Raw genomic sequence first — 21,363 nt, forward strand, 5'->3', positions numbered from 1 at the left:
TTCAATAAGGTGGCAAGTGCTTGGAAAGTATATGTACACGAATTATTCTATGTAAATAATAACAATAACCACCAATGTGATGGTAGAAGAGTTCTCTTTTACTGGACTACATTAATCCATTGTTCTTTTTAATGTAGATTCCCTCATATCATTTTCAGGAAAGGATATTTCAAGAAAGAAAACAAAAAACCTGAGAGCAGCTGAGGGGGAAATCTTAGTTGGATCACATTATCAAACTGGCACAATATTCCGATTTGCTATTCTAGCATACAAAGTACTTATTAAACAGTATTGAGCAGATTTCTGAAAATGACAAGGATCAAATTGCCAATTATTTTTCCCAAGTATAGCTTCTGTGCCTTGGGAAAGTTGCGTAGCAAGATATTGCTCTAAGGCAACCAATTGTGAAAGAAAATATGCTTCCTGTTCTTTTCATATTTACTGAGGTGTGCAAATCACTGGTGTAAGCTATCGTACAACAGCCCTGGATCAGTTTAGTAGTATTTATTAAAAGTAAGAAAACTTCCAGTTAAGGTTTTTCATCCCCCTTCAGAAGATACCTTCACCTGCTGGCTGCCCGTCAAGCTGCTTCCAACAGGAAATTTTCCAACATAGGAAAATGGCTAGAATTATAGTGATATGGATAGTGGAAAAGGCTTTGTACTGGGTCTGCAAAGCACTGTGAGCAGGAAATCTCTGCCTGTGGGAACCTAAGAAGGAACAAAAATAAGACTTAATTTTTAGCAGTTGCAGTAGGGAATATGTGGGCCAGATGTCATAATAGATGTTTGCCAGTAAGTACGTACCTTCTGAGCCCTTATTTCAAACATTTCTTCTGCTGTTCAGGAAAAATATTATTATAGTGTCTGTTACAGACATTATAATAATACTTTTGTTTTAACTTCCAAAGCTGCACTAGAAATCAATGATTTCTTGTGCATTGGCTGTGCATTTCAAAAACAGTGTAGACAAGTTTGGTGGCCAGATGTCACCCAATATTTATTTAACTTTGAAAAAGCAGACAACTTCATGGGTGGCCCATGAGTTTACATGTGAAATCTATTTTTAGAGTTTATGCTGTAGGCTAAACGTGTTTCATACCCAGCTCCTAAGAAAATCCCACTAAGTAGTTCCAGTGGAAGGCACATGATGCCTATACCTACTCAAATATATAGCAATAGCAATAGCACTTAGACTTACCAGTATATACCACTTTATAGTGCTTTACATCCCTCTCTAAGCGGTTTTATAGGGTCAGCATATTGCCCCCAACAATTTGGGTCCTCATTTTACCCACCTCAAAAGAATGGAAGGCTGAGTCAACCTTCAGCTTGGTGTGACTTGATCTACCAAATTGCAGGCAGCTGGCTGCAGCAGAAATAGCTTGCAGTACTGCACTCTAACTACTGTGCCATATGCCAGTTAAAGTAATAATAATTGATTGGACAGTAGCACCTGGCACTTACCAACAGCATTTTATTTTATTATGTTTCTGAGGGCCACAGTCATCTCTCCTGAGGTTTATATAAAAATAAGAAAAGAGAAAAAAGTTTTATTAATATGTTTTAGCCAGGATAGTTTTTTTAATATCAGATGAACAGATTTTGCATTTCAATCTACAGATTTGTTCTTGTCATGCCCCTGTCAGAATCTGATTCCGAGAGGGAGGCCAAGCAGCTGACAGGGAGTGGGAGTGTGGCTCCCTTAGCTGTGGAAGAAACTGGGGAAGGGCAAAGTCCAGCTGGGCAGAGCAGGAAAAAAGTAGAGCAAGGTAGAAGAGAATTCAAAGGAAGACTCGGGGCCACCCCCTCTTCATCCTAGGGTATGTGGGGAGGAATGGAAAAGGGAGTAACATGAATTGTCTGGCTTACGGGGGAGGAAAGGGCCCTGATTCCCTTCATTAGCTGCAGCTGGGAACACAGTGTTTAAAAAGGGAAGCTACGCACAGAAAAGTTGTTGGAAGCAAATTGTGAGTTATCTTACTGTCGAGGCTTATTATCTGTTATTGTCGAGGCTTGTTATCTGTTATTGGCATCTTCCCAACTGTGTGTGTTTTGTTGGCTTTTCAAGTCTGCAATTCCTTATCCTGCCCTGTCAAGTTAATTGCTGCAGCGTGGTTTGTGTGGATTTTTATTTACAGTTTGTATGCACTTTGTTTTCGAACTGAATTTCCTCCACTTAAAGACTGTTCTTGGGAGAGGTTTTTCTCCAACTGAAAGTAACCTGGACATTGGGAGAAAAGTTGGAAATATTAAAGGGACTCTTGCTTATTTGTGTTGCCTTTGTGCTACGCCCCGGGTCATCACAGTTCTTTTTACTCCTGTGTGCGGATAGTTTTATCTGGGTTCAGACAATTTAAATGGTAAAGCCCAAAGCTTTACGTAATGTTATCATTTGAATGAGGGGTATATAACTAATCCAGGGGCTTTCTATAATTATTATCTTATTCCATGATTTTAGGTTATCATATAACAAAATATTTCTGAGCATCTTTTAGGTTAAATAGGAAGGTTTAAAACAAAATTTAGGATATATCGTATTTTTTGCTCCATAAGACACACTTTTTTGTCTCCCAAAAGTTGGTGGAAATGTCTGTGTGTCTTATGGAGTAACTATTGTCTCATAGACTGGGCCGCAGTAGCAGGGGGAAGGGGTTGGTGCAGTGGCAGTGGAGACAGCTGTGGTGAATGGCCTGTCGCTACCACCTATTGGTGGTTGGATTGGTCTCCCAGAATATCAGCTGTTCCAGTCGACAGGGATTGCCGCCACTGTTTGTGCAGCAAATGGCAGTGGCGAATGGTGGCGGTGGCAATAGGCAGTGGTTGCTATAATCCCCGCTGCCTGGAACAGCTGATCCAGGCAGTATTCCGGGTTTGCCACCACAGCCTATCAGTGGTTGGAATGACCTCCTGGAATATTGCCAATCAGCTGTTTCAGGTGGCGGGTATTATCACTGCCGCTATTTGCTGTGTGAATGTTGGTGGCAGTGAACGGCAGTGGTGGCAAGCAGCACCAGTAGCAACAGAATAGACCCAGGTCCCAGGACAAAAAAAAAAAAACATTGTGGGAAAGCCCAACCTACAGGAAATTTCCTCTGTAGCTTCAAGAGCTTTTGGCTGAAACGAGTGGAGGAGTGGAGTCCTGACAAGCCACGTGCTAAGGCTGGGAAGCAGAGGTAGATTTTTTGTTTTCCTCCCCAAAAGGTCGGTGAGTCTTGTGGTTCAGAGCATCTTATGAAGCAAAAAATATGGGTAAATGAATATTAGTACAAGACATGCAATACCAGGTATCTCCATTATGAATTTTTTTTATTTTGTTAGACATCAGCTCCAACAAGGTGTCTGTTGGATTAAAAAAATATTCTACATTTTAAATATTCTAAGTTTTATATCATACAAACATCCTTCCTTTTCAATATTTTGTCTATTTGTCTTTCTCTCTAAAATTAATTTCCTTTTATTTTTCCAGCATGCTGTTCATAATAACTTTTGTTGAATTCAAGAAAACAAAATTATGTATAACTTATATTTTTCAACTAACAACTGTAAATTCTCTAAGCATGCTAGTTGACATTTTTACCATTTAACAGTGACCCAGATTTTTTTTTTCATAAAGAGCTCTCCTAAATCTTTATTTTCAACAAAAAAGGTGACATCTTATCTCAAACTGTTAGCATTTCAACCTCCAATTTTCTTTCCAGCTATCATCCTTTCAAATACTGCCATTCTTATATATTTAAATTAAAAAAATAGGGGAACAATATACATCCTTGTCTCTTTTTTATTCTGAGCGCTCTTTTTCTCCCTTTCAATTCTTATAGTAGTTCCTTGCCCGTTATAAAGGCTCTTCAGAGGAATAATCAGGTATTGTAGCACACCCATTAACTTTAATATATTCCACATACCAACATGATTGACATATTCAAAGGCCTTGCTGTAGTTAATAACTTATTAGCCATTATCCATCTTATTTTTGCTGTCAGACCATATATTCCTCTTCTTCTTTTTCAAACTTTCTAGGCCATGTGACATTTCTCTTTGTATTCATGGTACAATTCTTCTTTGTAAGATCTTAACATTATAATTGCTACCTTGACTTGAGTTCTAACTCTAGGCCAAGACGTTTGGAATGTTTCTCATCCAAATACAATGGGTTTCCAGAGTAAGACAACCTGGTTTTCAGAAGAATACAAGGAATTTTGAGGACTGTGGAAGAGCCGTGTGGCCCTATCAAAATTGTAGTCCCATAATTTTCAAGATATAAAAGTAACATTATTTGGCACTTTGAGTACTTTCCAATCTTATTTAATTCCAAAAACAATATTAAGAAAGATAATAAGAACTGAAGGCCTGTCAGAGTTTTTGGTTGTTGTGACATGGATATCTTCTTTTGGATACAATACAAAACATATATAGCAAAAAAAATAAAACTTCCCCAGTTAAGTTTGTCTGATGTTTTACATTATCTTCTATACACATTTCATTTATACATTTCATTTTTTTTCTATACATAAATTACCTTGTAGTTCATGGGACATTTTGTCAATTTCTGTATTTTATTTTTAAATGTTTTTATTATTAAAGCTATTGTAGTTTTGAGGGTAGCTATGATTAGTAGGATATCCATTTATTTAGTATTTTAAAAAGGACTTTGCATAGCTAACTTTCATGTGTTTTGGAGTTCTTATAAATAAAAGATTTGTGACTACAGGTAATTATTTTTGTTTTTAGCATACTTCCAGGGCATGCATATTTTTGTGCAACTTGATATACATAATTTTACTAAAACGTTTAAACAAGGCTATTAAAAACTAACACAAACTAATAAAAAGTAAGGAAAAAATAAAAAAGCAAAAGGTGTAAGAGAAGGAAAAAATAAAGATAGAAAAGAAGGAAAAAATACAAAATACTTTTATTTAATTGATTATTTTGAACTTGTTGATGCATGGAGATATAAAAGGAGTGATTCGAAAGAATATACCCTGTTTCTCTGAAAATATGACCTACCCTGAAAGTAAGTCTTAGCTTGATTTTTACACGTGCACCCAATGTAAAGCCCTACCCCTCAAAATAAGCCCTAATTATGATCCTGCCCACTCCAGAGTGCATAGGTAAAAATTAAGCTAGGGTGGGGAAAGGGGGGTGGAGCTGACCTACCACTTACCTTTGGACAGTTGTAGCCAGGCCTCGCACACCCTGCCTTGTTGGCCCATTTCTTCTGCAGCCAGCAAGGCTTTCCTGAAGACCTCTGTATCTGATAACAAAGCTTTGGATTGATCCAGAGCTCTGTTATCAGCTGCTGAGGCCTTCAGAAAAGTCTTGCCAGCCGCAGAAGAAATTCCTGAAGGCCTCTGACAGTGAAAGAGAGGCCGGGGGTGATGCGCACAAGTGAGGTTAGTCACTGGATGACATCCCCCGAAAATAAGACCTGGTGCATTTTTTGGTGGCAAAAAAAAATAAGACAGGGTCTTATTTTCAGGGAAACATGGGTACTTATTTTTCTGAAAGACATATTTTTCAAGAATAGACATGATTTGGGTTTCTAAGACTTTGGCCAATAATATTAATAAAGCAGAGCTATTAACAAAGACCTTTTCAGTTTTTTTATATTGATCTCCAAGCAAAATCTTTTGTCTACAAGTCAATTTTTCTATAATTCCCATCCATTTTTTTCTATTTTGACATATCAGTACTACCTTTTGTTTTATTTGGTCAATTTTTGAATAAGGTATTTGTTCATCTCACAAACAGAATTAGAACTTATATTGTCTCATAGTCTATTGGTTAAATTATAATCACATATTTGCTGTTTTCTTGAACTTATGATTTCAGACTTTTTTGCTTATCAGTTTTTGCCTTTCACCAATTCATCTCTCTCTCCCTTTCTCTCTTCCCCTCCTCCCTCTCCCTCTCTACTTTGTCTGCAAGTCAATTACAATTCAATAGTTGCTGTTAGGAATATGAGTCACCGAACAGCTATTTGGGTTAGAAATATATAAACCAGAATAAACATTTTAAAACTGTATTTTTAAGAAAATGCAAAACTGTAATTAGGTGTGGTTTCTCAAATGGCCATAAGATGGAGTCAGAAACCTGGGTTGTTTAGTCTGAGTCTCAGAAGAGAGTGTGTTTCTTTCTGTTGGAAAGTATTGCCATTGCTCCATGTCTTCTAATTGACTGATATTACTGGATTTAATGTAAATCTGATACTGAACTGTTTTTGACACTGGAATTTGATATTTGGATTATCCTTGGATGAAAACTGACTGATTTTACCTGTGAATGACTTTGAACTGTCTATTTTGGACTTTGCTTAACGTTTCTGGAAGTAAAAACCTACATTTACTGAACAGTGTATATGTGTGCTGTATGTGTATTATTCAAACACTCCTCTCAAATACGTCTCCCTGTATGCGCTTATTCTCCTAATGGGGAATTACCTCAACAGTTGTTACAGTCATGGTAGAGCTACTTATTTCCAGCTTTCAAACCTTTTTCTTATGTAGCTGCACATTTTTGGAACTGAAATGTAAAATATTTGCTTGAGGAAGGCTCTTCTTGATATACTTAATAATGATATGAATGTTTCACACAAAATACAAGTAGTCCAAAATAATAATTCAATCAATTATCATTAAAATCATTATACCCCATGTATTTAAATTGGTGGCAACGTTTGGAGGCTGCACCAGGGTTTTTAGGAGCAGTAGTATCCTTGGGCATCAGGTTATACATTCCTAAGGGTAAGTAATATGAGTTTTGCCTTTCCCAGCATTTCTCAAATTTTCTATAGCATCCACTAATTAATTTGTCAGAAAATGCAGGGATGCCCTAATTGACTAACCACTTCTTTCTATGCTCCTGTGTTTAAATATGTGAAAATTCATTTTTTAATAAATAAGGTGATTATAAATGTATTTATGTATGCCTTTGCCTTGCCTTCATTTTTAAAGATCTCTTAAAATTAAAAAGTGTGTTTTAAAATTTAATCCAAATGTTTTTGTTTGCCATTTTTCTATGCATCTTTCCACCATATAATGTATGTTGTAGTCTAAAGCTTAATGCTAATATTCATGTTGATGCTTATGTTATCAGCTGTATGCGCCAATGCATTTTCAACTCTCTGATCCATTTGCACAATCCAGCAACATTAACTTCTAACTCTGGGGTTGCCAACCTTTTCAACTTCGGGGACCACCAAACTCATAATTTTAAATCCCGAGGACTACTAATACAATTTTTTTTAAAAAAAGATAATATATTTAATATAAAAAAATATTTTTATATTAAATATAAATTTAATATTAAAAATAATTTTATACACACACACACACAAATGCTTATTTAATTATAACAAAATCATAAATGCTTAATCATAACTATGGGGCAGAGTGAAGGGAAAGGAGGGGCATCTCTCATTCTTTGTGGGGGGGGAAAGAGGGAGGATTTAAGAAGCCACATGGTGCCTGGAGGCTGGGAAGATCTGGACAGGGAGGAACCAGCTCCCCCTCAAATGGAAGAAAAGCAGAGCTATCTCATATCTCTCCCAAGTCAGAGGAAACCTCTCCCTTCTTTGCCAGGTGTGCCTTCCTGGAGTTGCGGGGAGGTGGGGTGGAGGAGAGCCAGACTGGAATCACCGACAGGCTCCTAATTACCAAGCAACACCTCCCCTTCAGCCTCCACATAAGAAGAGGACTCCCTGAGGCTAAGCTCCAGGTTTCTCCTGTTGCTTCCAAGCAGAGAAGGATCCCTCCCTGTGAAGGCTGAAGGGGTGTGTGTCGAGTCCAGATAAGCTGGAGCTCTCACCTGCACAAACAGGCTGGTTATTAGGAGCCTGTCTTCCTCAGCGCTCTTTTGGTCTGGGCATTTGGTTTCTCCCCCCCCACCCCATGCCAAAGGAAAGCCAGCCAAAGGAAGGCTTCTCCTTCCCTCCTACCCTTCCCCACACTCAATCTCACTTTGGGACAGAGGAGAGTGCACTGGAAAGGTGTGCTGGCTTTTCCAACATGCCTTACTCTGGCGCTTGCACACAATTCTTCACATTCCTCCAGCCCTGGCTTGCTGAGGGGGAAGTGATGAGTTGCGGGTCCCAGTGCCGGGTTGATGAGTTGCGGGTCCCAGTGCCGGGATGAATCAGCTGACGACCTGCACCCAGGCAGACTGTCTGGGTGGGCTCCTCTTGATGGCAAAGATGACAGCGACACAAAGGTTTCTTTTGGTGAGAGGAAAAAGACCAGAGCAAACTTTGCCCCTCTCTTTTATTGTGCAGCAAGCAGGGGGGTGGGTTTAGGTTACATGAGGTTAGACAGGAACAGGAAACACTGCCATATATGGTTAATCCTTATGCTATAGCTGACTCAGGATTTTATACAGGAACAGGAATCATTGCCATATATGGCTAATCCCTAGTGACTCAGGTTTTACACGTAGCTGTTCCTATAGTGTCACCCTATATATGTATTGTATGTGTATTGGGTTGTCTGTGTACGTGACTTCCTACTGATGTGTCATATCGCAACATCTCCTCTGTTTTTATCTTGTTTTTAGGGCTATTTACTCACTATCCTCACTGTTATGTCCAGTCTAGGTCCTCCGACTCATCCTGTCATAGGTTCATGAGAATTCGTGGTTCCCCTTTGGCAGCATCTTTGGTGAACTCGTTATCAGAGTTATCGGAATCCGAGGAGAATTGCAAGAGGGCCTTTTTCTCTATTAGCGCATTAATTTGTTTTTGTTTTGAGTATAAATCTGAATCAATTTGGCCAAATTTTCTTTTAAGGATTTCTAAGAATTTACCTATCACACATGGTCCAATGGTACATGCCAACAAGAGAAGGATAAGTGGACCAGCTATAGCAGATAACAATGTTGTTAACCATGGGGAAAGGTTAAATAGTCCTTGATACCAAGTATGTTGTGAAGCTCATTCCCTTTCTCTTTCTTTTAATCTGGTGTCTAGTTCTTTCATGGAATCTAGGACAACTCCTGAGCTATCAGCATAGAAACAATACTCTTCTTTAAGAGCAGCACATAGTCCCCCTTGTTTCAAAAACAAGAGGTCTAGGCCTCTGCGGTTTTGTAAGACCACCTCAGATAAAGAGGTAAGAGAAGTTTGCAAGGCAAGAATGGATTTTTCGACCCTTCTAAGATCTTCATCTATGGTGGCACTTAAATGGCGAAGATGCTGATCAGAAGTAACAAGGCCAGCTATACCTGTGGCCGTCCCAGAAGCCCCCAATCCCAGCAGTACAGTTAGCATCAAAGCAGTTACTACTTCTCTTTTTGCCCTAAGGTTATATTGTCTAGGTTCTAGTAAAGAAACAAAATCTTCTGAGTTATATACATCAATTTTGGGAAACAATTGTACCTGAATACAAAATGATTTTTTTGTTAATAATACATAATCATTTCAGCAAAGTCAAAATGTAATTTGGGGAAATAGGAAGAAATCATGGTGTAATTAGTTGTAGAGTTGAGTATTTGCCCATAAGCGTCCTTGATGACCCATGTGATGTTGTGTGGTTTGTGGGCGTTAAGGCTGGTGGATGTCCCATCAGTCCAGCGAAACGAACAGCCAAGCAGGAAGAAGAGGAGTGCTGTCATCTTTTCGGATGATGGCTCCGCTGGTTGTGGGCGGTGATATGGGCGGACACACCTTGCAGGAACCCAAAGAGTTCTGTCAGGAAGCTGGACTGCTGCGTAGCCTCGACCCCAGGTGATCAATTCGGCAGGTCCTTTCCACGCAGGATCAGGTAACTGTCTATAATAGACTAGTGGTCTCGAAGTGGGAACAGGTGGTTTAGTAAAGTGTCGAGACGCAGCAGACAGGGGAGGGGTGCCAGTGAGATTAAGGAAGTTAAGCGTATACAGACAAACATTTAACACATTTTGTAATACTGGGAGGCTAGGGGGGGCTTTAAGGCCTTTTGACCCCATGTATCGTTGCAATGCCAATTTTAAGGTTTGATGAGCCCTTTCGACAATAGCTTGCCCCTGGCTATTGTAGGCAATCCCAAACTTGTGGATAATGGACCAGTGATAGCAGAACTCAGAGAATTGAGAGCTGATATAGGCTGGTGCATTATCTGTTTTTAGATTTTTTGGCAGTCCCAGTACTACGAAGGTCCGAATACAATGATTGATAACGTGCTTTGACGTTTCTCCCCTTTGAGGGGTGGCTATGATGAACCCTGAATAGGTGTCAATAGACACGTGAAGGTATTTCCAAGGGGCAAAAGGTGAGAATTGAGTGACATCCATTTGCCATGTCTCACAAGCCTCTATGCCCCTGGGATTAATCCCTTGAGGAAAAGTTTTTGCTTGCAAACTGCAAGTGGGACATTGTTGGATGATTGCCTTTGCTTCTTCCAGAGAAATGCCAAATTGTTTTACCAGAGCCTTTTTGTTTTGATGAAAATAACTATGACTTTCCCCTGCAGTTAGAGGGGAAGGTTGGGGTGACTTAACAGTGATAGGAAGTAATTTACAAGCAGCATCAGCTACCTGGTTTCCTTCTGAAAGGAAACCCGGAAGCTGCTGGTGACTGCGTATGTGGGCCACGAATAGGGGGTGCGCTCTGGATTGAATGAGTGTTTGCAGTTGAAGTAACAGTGTCATTAATGATGGTTGTATAGAAGGAGATAGATATGCCTCAAAAATATGTAAGACCAATTGGGAGACATATAGACTATCCGTTATGATGTTAATTGGTTGTTCAGAAAATGTTTTCAAAGCCAAGTTAAAAGCAGCCAATTCAGCTTGTTGTGCTGAAGATTGGGGCTTTGTCAATTGCTTGTGCCAGTTGCCTTGATCATACCAGACACAGGCACCATGAGTTTTAGAGCCATCAGTGAAGATTGTGATGGCTTGAGTTAATGGAAAAGCAACTACTGGAGAGGAAAAGGTAATAGGTATCGTTTTAATTAACTGCAAACGAGGGTCAGAAGGGAGATGGCAAGAGATGGGACCAATCCAATTCTCCAGGGCGTCCTGTAAGACATCAGATGTCTGAAAAAGGGGGTCCCATTGAGACAGTTTGAAAGGAACATGTATTGCCTGGAGATCATGGCCGAGTAGGGCCTTAGCTCGGTGACGCCCCTTAGTACAGAGCAAGGCGAGCTGAAGGGCCCGAGAGGTAATAGTTGCCCTAGGAGTATGGGGAAGGTGAAGCCATTCAATGATGCACAGCTTCTTTGTTTCGGGGGCTGTTTGGAAGAAAATAGCTGTGAGGAGAGCTGGTGTGGGCAAGATAGCCAAAGATAGCAGACAGTTAGGGATGATGCGATCAAGCCCGTGAGGGCATGGAATAGAGGGGAAAGGGTTGCAATAACAAGAGTGGCTACTGTAGTGTTAACAGGAAATGAAAAAGATCTTTCACCTCTGAGAGAGAGGCAATTAAGAGTGGATGAGTCATAAAGAAAGGGGGCAGCGACCATCCCTTCCATGATCAAAGAGGAGTTTGGGATGATAGCTGTTGAAAGCAGAACAGGAAAAGCTGTTTGTGTGGAGCGGGCGGCAAGTTGGGAAGATGTTAAAAGCATTGAAGCCATCGTTTGCCATTCAGAAAAGAGAATATTATGGTTGTTAGAGATATTCTCCAGCATGGCACGCACATAGGGTGACTTTAGACCGTAGTTGGTGGTTGCAGATTTAAGATCTTTCATAAGATTCCATTCCATGGGGGCATACTGAGCAACTGGGTTGCCTCCTGCCACTGGGGCTTGAAGGATCATGGGGAAGCAAGAAAGATCTTCTGCATTAATCTTCCCATTAGCTAAAGCTTCCTGAAAGGTGTTACGAAGCAAGGGGGGAGGGGTATTAGCGGGGAAGGAGTCAGGTTTTGTAAGGGAAGATTTTGAGGCTGAAAGGCTGTAGGGAGGGGGGAGGGGGGGAAGAGGGGGGAGAGGAATGCGAGGAATGTAAGGCTTTTGTTGAAGGGGAGGAGGGAGGGGGAGGGGGGGCGGTTGGAGACAAAGAGGAGATGGGTGAAGTCTCTGCTGGAAGAGGAGGTGGGGATTAGGCAAAGAAGCTGCCGAAAGAGCAGGGGGGGGATTAGGCGAAAGAGCAGGGGGGGGATTAGAAGGAGAAGGAGGGAGGGAATCTTGTTGATTCGAAGTTGAATCAGAAGAAGGATAAAAAATATCAATCGCAGCCATGAGCGCTCTCCAGGTACAGAGAATATGTGGCGCTGCCCGAGGAGGTTGATGGATCCATTTCCCAATTTTCTCCCATGTGGAGCGTTTAAGAGTGCCATCCTCGGAATAAGCTGGGCAATGTTTTTGAAGATAGAGGAGAAAAGATATTATAGCTTTCCTTGAAAGAGGAAAGACTGTCATGCCATTAGTTCTTTGCAGAGCATTGGCCTTCCTGACTAAAAAATGAAGTTCATCCACATGCTTGGACAGAACTTTGGAAAGTGGGGAGCCCATACTTACGAATGCGCTTTACCGTTGCCCGGTGGCGTAGTACAGGAGTCAGGGCGACGCCTCCCTAGAAAAGGAGCACGTTGTGAAGGGGACGTGAAAGCGATCACGTCGGGGTCACCAGTTGATGAGTTGCGGGTCCCAGTGCCGGGATGAATCAGCTGACGACCTGCACCCAGGCAGACTGTCTGGGTGGGCTCCTCTTGATGGCAAAGATGACAGCGACACAAAGGTTTCTTTTGGTGAGAGGAAAAAGACCAGAGCAAACTTTGCCCCTCTCTTTTATTGTGCAGCAAGCAGGGGGGTGGGTTTAGGTTACATGAGGTTAGACAGGAACAGGAAACACTGCCATATATGGTTAATCCTTATGCTATAGCTGACTCAGGATTTTATACAGGAACAGGAATCATTGCCATATATGGCTAATCCCTAGTGACTCAGGTTTTACACGTAGCTGTTCCTATAGTGTCACCCTATATATGTATTGTATGTGTATTGGGTTGTCTGTGTACGTGACTTCCTACTGATGTGTCATATCGCAACAGGGAAGAGCAGCCCTGACATCTCTGCTGCGCCCCCACCCCCCACCCCAGGAAAAGCAAGCAAGCAGAAACATCTCTCACTGGGGCAAAAGAGCAGAGATCAGAAGGCACTGGCAACAGAAAGCAGCACTTTTCAAAGGCAGCAGCTTCTGTCTTCTCTTGCCTGTACCTTCCTCAATCTCAGCTCTTTTGCCCCAGCAAGAGCTATGTTTCTGCTTGCTTTTCCTGTGCTTTCCCTGGGCAGTGAGGGCCGTGGCGGAGGGATGAGGAAACTGATGCTGATGCCCCAGACCTCAGAACTGGATGGTGAGCGCAGACTTGCCCACTCTGCCCCCTCCCACCACCAGTAGCCAGTACTTTTCTTGCCCTGGGCCGTCCCTACAGCCCATGGCCATCAAGGAAGAGCCCAGGCCAGGAAAGGCAAACTGCGGGAAGCTGCGGGAGAGCCGCGCAAATGCAAGTAGTGTGACGTTCCTGCACCTTCCGGCCATCTCCATTGCTGCTTCAGCCCACCTGTGCCACCAGCCCCTTCTTGCTGCAATAGCACCATTACCTCATCCTGCCCGGCGAGAGCTGTGCTGCTTTTTGCAGGTTTGTGCTCGACCGAAGGGTGGGAGCCAGTGGGTGGGCGGGGTTTGGGGGGTGCTTGGGGGGGGGACATTTCTCTGCGGCCCACCAAAATTTTCTCATGGCCCACCAGTGGGCTGTAGCCTACCAGTTGGTGACCACTGTTCTAACTCTAGTCTGACCAATTGACTGGGATCAAAGAACTGATAGCATGAGATTTGGTGTTGCGTGTTTTTGATGCATCTAGAGGTTCTAAGAGTGGATGGGGCAGCTTTATTAGTAATGTTGGTGAGTAAAGAGGTAAAAAAAACTACTTCCTTTTCTCCCACACCTGCCCAAAGGTATATTGATCTGGGAAATACTAATCAGAAATTGAGGGGTATACACATGCTTCCAGCAGCCTTAGGAAGCCATTAAAAGTAGGGCAGGTTCTCATTCCTAATTTTACCCCAAGGTATTACTGTACAAATTTTCCAAGTAGCTAGGTTTCTATTGGCTAAAGGCAGGAAACATGACTGGAACAGGAAAACATGAGGTTGCCTTCATGGTGGGTTAACAAGTTAACAAGTTCATCCATTTATATCTTCCTGAAACACAAGCTGTTTCTCTCCCCAATTAGATGGTCATGTAAAAGTGTCTGAAATGGAATTAGATCAGATTAGTAGCCGAATGAACTCTTGGGAGTACCAGGATTATAAGGTTGACTGGCAAATCATTTCTATCTTATTGCCAAGAAAACTCCGATTGTAAACATGAATGACCAGAAGTGAACCTGGATCAAAGAAGACTTCAATTTTATTATAAATTTGATAAATAGCATTTATCTGCAGAGAAATGGAAGTGAGATGTTTCTAACCTTTTTATGCCTTCTTTTAATTCTACATACTGAATCTGAACTAAACAAAACAAAAACTCTATTTGCTATTCCCTTACTTATGTAGATGGTATGAAAACAAAGTAAATGTAGCAGCAGGAAAATATTACGGTATTGTTGCAATATCATCATGTTTTATAGATTTATTTATAGCTTAGTTATAGAGTATAGACTAAATTGTTTTGCATGTAGGTCTGCAGTGTAATCTTTGGATCTCTAATAAAACAAACATCAGATTGCAAGTACTAATGTTATACAGTGTTGACCAGAGAGCTTTCTCGATGTCTAAATAATTTGGCCTACTACAAGGCAATTTATGTATTTCCTAGTAGCTTCAAGGTGATACTTGTTTTTTCATGATGCGGAGAATTGATCAGTTTTCTAATTGCCATTATTTTATACTAGAAGAAAAATGCCTTTCAACCTATGTATTTTATATTTTCAAAAAGCCAGAGTCTATTTCAGATGTCCTAGTTACAGGCAGAAAATTAATCTGTATAAAGCGATTCTTCCTGACTATGCATTCTTACTGTAAGCTAAATTAGGTGTTAAGGGAAAGAAAATTTCTTTTAAGTCTTTTCACCACTGACATGTAAAGCTGCCTGATTTTGAAATTAAGACTTATTTGATCACTGACATATTTAAAGAAAAATGACCATGCACAAGCTATTTATGTGAAAGAATATTCATGTGTACTGAACACTTTAAAAACTTGGATGAAATTACCTTGCTGTTAGAAAAAAAAAATCATGAGTTGTATTTTTAATTGGATGGAGGCTTGGACTTGTTTTATTTTTGCCACATTTGGGACTTAAATCGATACGACTGTTTAGGCCGATAGTGCATAACATTATATGTATTCCTCATTATACACCAGGATGTAGAAATTTATTTTTATTTATTTATTTATTTATTTGATTTGTCAATCGCTTACAAGATAATAGGTATAAGTATAAACATGAGTAAGAATACAGGAAATCGGTACAAATAAATGGGGACAAAAGGACAGGGATGGCAGGCACGATTGTGCACTTATGCATGCCCCTTACAGACAGACCTCTTAGAAATGGGGTGAGGTCAATGGTGGATAGTTTGAGGTTAAAGGAGTGGGAATTAGAGGATGTATTATCAAGACATTGAACATTTGGGTCATGAGGGGTGGAGGCTGGCCAAAATATTCAAGAATAATCTACGCCTAATTTGTAGCAGTGGCTTCCGGTAATGTTATTACATTTTATATAAAGTTTTGTTTCTGCTGATTTGACACGAGGGCATCGGAAAAACTCCTGCCTGAATTCCCAGAGAATTCGCTGCTGAACAATAAAACTTTATTGGTCAAGATGGCCTGAGGGGAAAGAAGCCAACGCTCCCCAAATAACTTAAGAAGAATCACACAGGTCGAGTACATGTTCTTTATCTCCCAGAGAGCTGGACACGGAATGGTGGTTTTTTTATTATCAATATTTATAAGAAGGCGGATTCTGATTAGATACCAAGACAAACTTCCTAAGACGGAACTTGACAGTGCAGCCAGTTACTTAGGCAGCTGGAAGGTTTTTCACTGCAGGACAGAGGGCTTTCTTTTAAGCTGTATTCCTACATTTCGCAGGGACTGGCCAAAATGGCCCCTTTCGGTTCTGCGATTCTGGCTGAGATGACAGCAAGCCGCCCATCCTCTCTAGGAGTCCCGGGGAGGGGGGGAGGGAGGCGAGGGGAGAATTGCGCGCTTTGCGAGGACGGGACGCGGCTGTGCATCGCTCCAAATAGGTGGAGTCGCAGATGCGGAAGGAAAGCGGCGAGGGCCCAAGAAAGGCGGTGAGGACAGACATCCGCAACCCTCACCACCACCCCAGCCCAGCCCATAGAGAGCCGGGCTGCTCCATCCAATCTTTATCTTATGTTCCTCCTCGATTGGCCCCTGTCGGCGAGGTGAGAGCCGGGATTGGTCGGCGTTGCCCAGGCCGCGGGCGGGATTGGCTCGGCTAGCTTTCAATCCCCAGACCCTCTGTGTGTATGTGTGCGTGTATTGCGACTGCCGCTGGTGGTGCCCTCTCGGCCTTTGGCTTGGGAAGCCGGTAAGTGGCTGCGTCCAGAGTTTGGGGGGGCCTCCGAAGGCTGGACGAGAGACGGGACGAAGATGCTTTTGTCCATGTGGTGGGTGGGAAGAAGGCGGGGGCGCGGGTTGGTCCTCCGCCACCTACCTGTTTCGGCGTTGCGGCCTGTGTCGGAGGAGGGAAAACAGGCCGCGCCTTCCAGGCCGGCTTTCCCCCTGCCTCGAGCTGCTCTTAGTCGCCGCAGCCCGAGAGAGGGTTAGGGTTGGACTGATGCCCTGGGTTATTCTGAGGCTGATCCTCAGGATCACTTGAGCTGAGGGGAGGAAGCGGTCGGGAGGGCGCGGTGACAGGGTTGCACGACACGGGATATCCTATTCTGGCAGGCAGGGGAGAAGGGGGAGGGCGGCTTGCGGAGCTGAAGAGCTGAACCCTGACCTGGCTTCTGAAAAGAGCCTTTATTCCGGTCAATGGGAAGACGGGGAGAATGCGGTGGGGTGAGGTTCACTTGACAGCTTTGCCAAGCTTGGACTCTTTCCTGGCTGCTGCTGGGTTGGGGAGATCGGAGATGTGTTCTTAATTGGTCAGTTTAGGTCAGAACCAACCGAATGGCTCTCTTCCGTATTGAAGTGTTTGCTTACCGTACACCAGAAACTAGGTAGGCAGAGGGAAATTGGTTTAAGCGGCCTGGGAGGGCGTAAATCTGTTTTTTCTCCTTTATCCGTCTCTTTCATTATCATTAGGACAGACATGTATACAGTGTCTCTACAGTTCTTTTCACATCAAAATATTTTCTCTAATTTGATACCAGATCAATCTTATCAAGAGATGGCTAAAACTTTTGGGTAAATAGAAAAAAAGACTGACCCCCATCACATCAGTTTTGTGCATATTAAATCCTGCTAGTCAAACAGTTCTGAATCATCTTCCCACCCCCTTTTACATCTTGTGCCTGTATATAGGATAGATATTTCTTATCCACTTTGGCTTACGTCATCTATGCATTCATAAAGCTTTATACATTTGAGCAAAATGTACATACGATTGATTCTATTTTCCTAATCTATATTTCTTCCGTGTATGTCATTTTAGCTCTTTACCAATCAAAACTAGCCATTAACTAATATTTCAAAGAATATCAGAATATTTATTCTAAGTCTTGCTAAACATTTTGTTTTCACTCTACCATCAAGCTCTATGATCCAATATTTTGTCAGAAAAGGTTATGTTCTTTTATAAAATGCTTCTATGTGATAAGCAAGTGATGACTTATGTCATCCATGAATCAGAATTGAGGATATTTAAAGTTAGGCATTATCTCAGAAAAATGCGTTTAATGTTCTTTTTTTCCCCTTAGCTGAAAATAAGAAATATATGGGTAAAGGTTTGGTGTACTGGTTAAAATAAAAATGAGAAAGCTTGTTTGTATTTATACATTCATTTGATTTTGATTAATTGCATTATCTTCTAAAAATTGTACATTTTTAATAAATGGAAAGTGGGTGCTGTGCTTAATCAGGTATTGTTCTTCTTAATTTTTAAAATGTCTAAATTGAAGATGCATTTTCAAATGTTCATTTATAATGTGGCAGAGTGTATCCTGCATTTAATAAACTTGGGGAGGGAGGGCTCAACGGTTACAGACACTGAGCTTGTCAGCTGAAAACCTGACAGTCCAGGTTTGAGACCTGAGCACTGCGTAACGGGGGTCACCCCAGCTCCAGCTCACTTAGTAGTTTGAAAGCATGCAAATGCGAATAAAGAGGTACCATCACTTAGGTGGGAAGGTAACAGCGTTCATTGCACCTCCATGTATAGTCATGCTGGACACATGATCACAGAAATGTCTTTGGACAATGCTTGGGTCCCTCAGCTAAAAAATGGAGATGAACACAGCCCCTTATAGCAAGCACTTCCCCCCTGGAATTGGACACAACTAGATAGAGGAAACCTTTACATTTACCTTTATAGTGCACTTGCATTAAATGTTTTAGTAGTAAAAACTGCTATATGATGGTCAGTTGATATGGAGCAGGTTTTATTAAGTTCAATTAACACTCTAAGATCTATGCTTAGAGTGTTAAACCTATTCTTTTGCCACAGTTAAAATGAAGGTAAGGTTCTCCCAATTCTAATATGCTCACCTGGTGGTAAAAGTACATAATGCTGTTTTGTGCTTACACAGCTTTAATAAATAATATATCCATTTTTTCTTGGTAATTATTGGAAAGCAGTTTTTGGAGATTTAGCTATATCTGAAATACATACTGATCCAAGCCATGACTGGCTTGATATTTATAATATACAGAAAATATGCAAAAGAAATAAATAACTACATAATTGTTGTATCAGGAATAACTTCATATATTGCATGAAATCCATATTGAAACAGAGATATGTAAATGATTATGCTGAGGCTCTAAAGCTGAGTGGTTAGAGAAAGAAGACCCCACAAGAAATTTTAATGTGAGAGGATGGAGGAGGCAATAGGTCTGTATTGGACCTAATAGCATGTAACCTGAATCAGTGAAATATTACAAAATGAATTAATGCATAATAAATAATGAAAGTATCAGGATAAGATGTTAGGCACTTATGTACCTTTTGTGGTGATTTAAACTTAACATGCATTTGTGTGTTGTGTACAATATTTTTTACAAAAATTAAAATGAAATTGCCTGGAAGGAGAGCAGTGTAATAAAAATAGTTATCTCAAAATGGCTGATGCTGGAGTTATAAGAGCATTTCACTTTTCAGCTGGCAACAGTGAAATATTATATGCTGTAATTCACTGTAAATGTTCCAGTAATTTTAAGCTGTGTAAAATAAGATAGAAGATTTTTTTATACTGATATAAGAACTGATATAAGAAAATATTATCTTAAAAGAGAGTATTAACAGATTTACAAAGTTATTAAGAGATTTTCTTTAAAGAAATGTCTCAGAAAGAAAACTTGCTTTCAAAGTAAAGTTCTAAAAGATTTATAGGGAAAAATGTAGAAAAAAAGAGTTAGCCATTTATATGTGCTTGAAAGTATAATTTTTCAACTCTTTCAAGCTGTAGAACTTGTTAATTAAGTTTTGGAATACTCGATTCAAAGGCAAAGTGCTAACGACAGAAAATTGGCTATAAAATGAAAAATAAATGGTGGTTATAAATTTTATTTGTTTATTGAAAGGATTTATTAAAAATGTACCTTTTTAAGCAAATCCCATGCTGTCATTAAGAGAGGATGTCACAAAGTCACCGTTTGTGATTTCCTGCCAACTTCACAATTGACTTTGTAGGAAACCAGTAAAAGTCGTAGCCGTGTAATTGCAGGGATGCTGCAACAGATAGAACTTTTGAGGAGCAGACAGAGCTACCACTTATTCAATACTGTTACAGTGTCAAACAATTGCTGAACAAGTGGTCATTAAGCAAGGACTGCCTGCACTTTAAAGCAGGGTGAAAGACCACCTTTATCATAATTGGACAAAATGAATGAACCTGGTAAGATAGAGTTGAAGTCACTTAGTTTCCATACAATGGGAGAGGAAGGATCTTCCCTCGAAAACTGCATATTCTGATCAGTGGAGGTAATTCAAAATACTTTTGAGATGATATAAATATGAGAATGGGTTGATTCTAATCCATGTTGTCTATAACAGAAACTATATGTATGCCAAATCTAATCACTTGGAACAACCAGATTCACCAGATGTCTATTAATTCCCAGATGATCTATTATTTCCAGACTTTCAGTGTGATTAGGTCAGTATTTAAGATCCTGAGGATTAGAAAAGTATGTAAGTACTAAGAATTTAAGTACTGGGTATTATCAAAATAGAATATTATAAGTTAATAGTATGCTATACTATTGATCAATGTCCTATTAAGGTGAACAGTCTATGCCAGGGTTATAAAACTCAAGGCCAGCCTAGAATATCAAAGGACCAGCCCACGGGCCGGATTTGACTCGCAGTATCTCTGCTAGCCAAAATGGGCCGGGGGGGCTCCATGTGGCTCATTTTTGTTTGGGAGAGTGCTTCAGGAGACCATGGAGGCAAAAAATGAGGCTCAAGTAGGCTGCCCGTGCCCCCCTTCCAGTGTCCAATTTTGGTTGGCAAAGTGCTGCAGAAGGCCGTCCAGGCTGAAAACCGGGCATGGAAGGCCACATGTGGCCCCCTCCGTGCCCCATTTTGGCTGGCAGGGTGCTGTAGGAGGCATCCATCCCATTTCTCCCCCTGCTCCCCATCCCGTAGAGAACTACAATCCTGATCTGGCCCTCGAAGAAATAGTTTGGTACCTCTGGTCTATGCAGATACAAGATGTCTAGGATATAATAATTAGATTAAACAGTAATCTGGAAATACCCTGCAGGTATATTGTAACTCGAGTTATCAGACCTATGGTTGTATTCATAGTATATCTGTAAATCAGCAGGTTAGAAAATGCTGAATCAGAACAAAATCCTCTATTCTGATGCATTCATTGTGAGAACTACATGTAGTTTGAGAATGAAGTTTCAAGCTTTCCCAGCTACCTTTTTAAAAATGAAAATCCAACATTTTTCAACTAATGCAAAATGCATATTTACAATTAATTTGCTTCTGCATTCTGCCCAGAGAGATCAGAGCCAGAGTATTCTCAATTTTTAAAAAAATAAATATTCATCCTGTTAATCCAAAACTATACACTTCACATAATTCCAGTAAATAAAAGTGTTTTGTTTTTGTTATTGTTAAATAACTGGGCATTTTTGGGTGATGGAAAACTTACCAGCTACCATTGTATCACTAGGTTATAAAAGTCACATGAAAGTGGATTGCAGAGGAAAATTAGTGTAAACTGGAATAACTTTTTCATCCTCCAGTAATGCACTAACTAATCAGCTGGGACCAAATAGAGACTGCTGACTGTTGTTC

General features: G+C 40.8%; 1 protein-coding gene and 1 long non-coding RNA gene across 9 annotated transcripts in view; one reads left to right on the forward strand and one right to left on the reverse strand.

Moving 5' to 3' along the window:
* Nucleotides 1-299: 299 nt before the first annotated feature.
* LOC148127353 (uncharacterized) lies at nucleotides 300-17,012 on the reverse strand. Its single transcript, XR_015742244.1, has 4 exons — nucleotides 16,606-17,012; nucleotides 3,083-3,230; nucleotides 1,467-1,514; nucleotides 300-710 (listed from the first exon to the last, which is right to left on the reverse strand). It is a non-coding gene; the product is annotated as an uncharacterized LOC148127353 (long non-coding RNA).
* PJA2 (praja ring finger ubiquitin ligase 2) overlaps nucleotides 16,403-21,363 on the forward strand; it is a 42,028-nt gene continuing 37,067 nt past the window's right edge. For all 8 annotated transcript variants that reach the window (XM_026719745.2, XM_026719761.2, XM_087926977.1 and 5 more), the window contains exon 1: nucleotides 16,403-16,479. Coding sequence is in view for 2 of the 8 variants with exons in the window: in XM_087926975.1 (XP_087783101.1) it covers nucleotides 16,418-16,479 (62 nt within the window). In the remaining 6 variants the exon portion in view is untranslated. The remainder of the gene's footprint in view (nucleotides 16,480-21,363) is intronic.

Source organism: Pseudonaja textilis, chromosome 2, assembly GCF_049901715.1.
Source record: "Pseudonaja textilis isolate UNSWEBS1 chromosome 2, rPseTex1.2, whole genome shotgun sequence".
NCBI classification, from domain to species: Eukaryota; Metazoa; Chordata; class Lepidosauria; order Squamata; family Elapidae; genus Pseudonaja; species Pseudonaja textilis.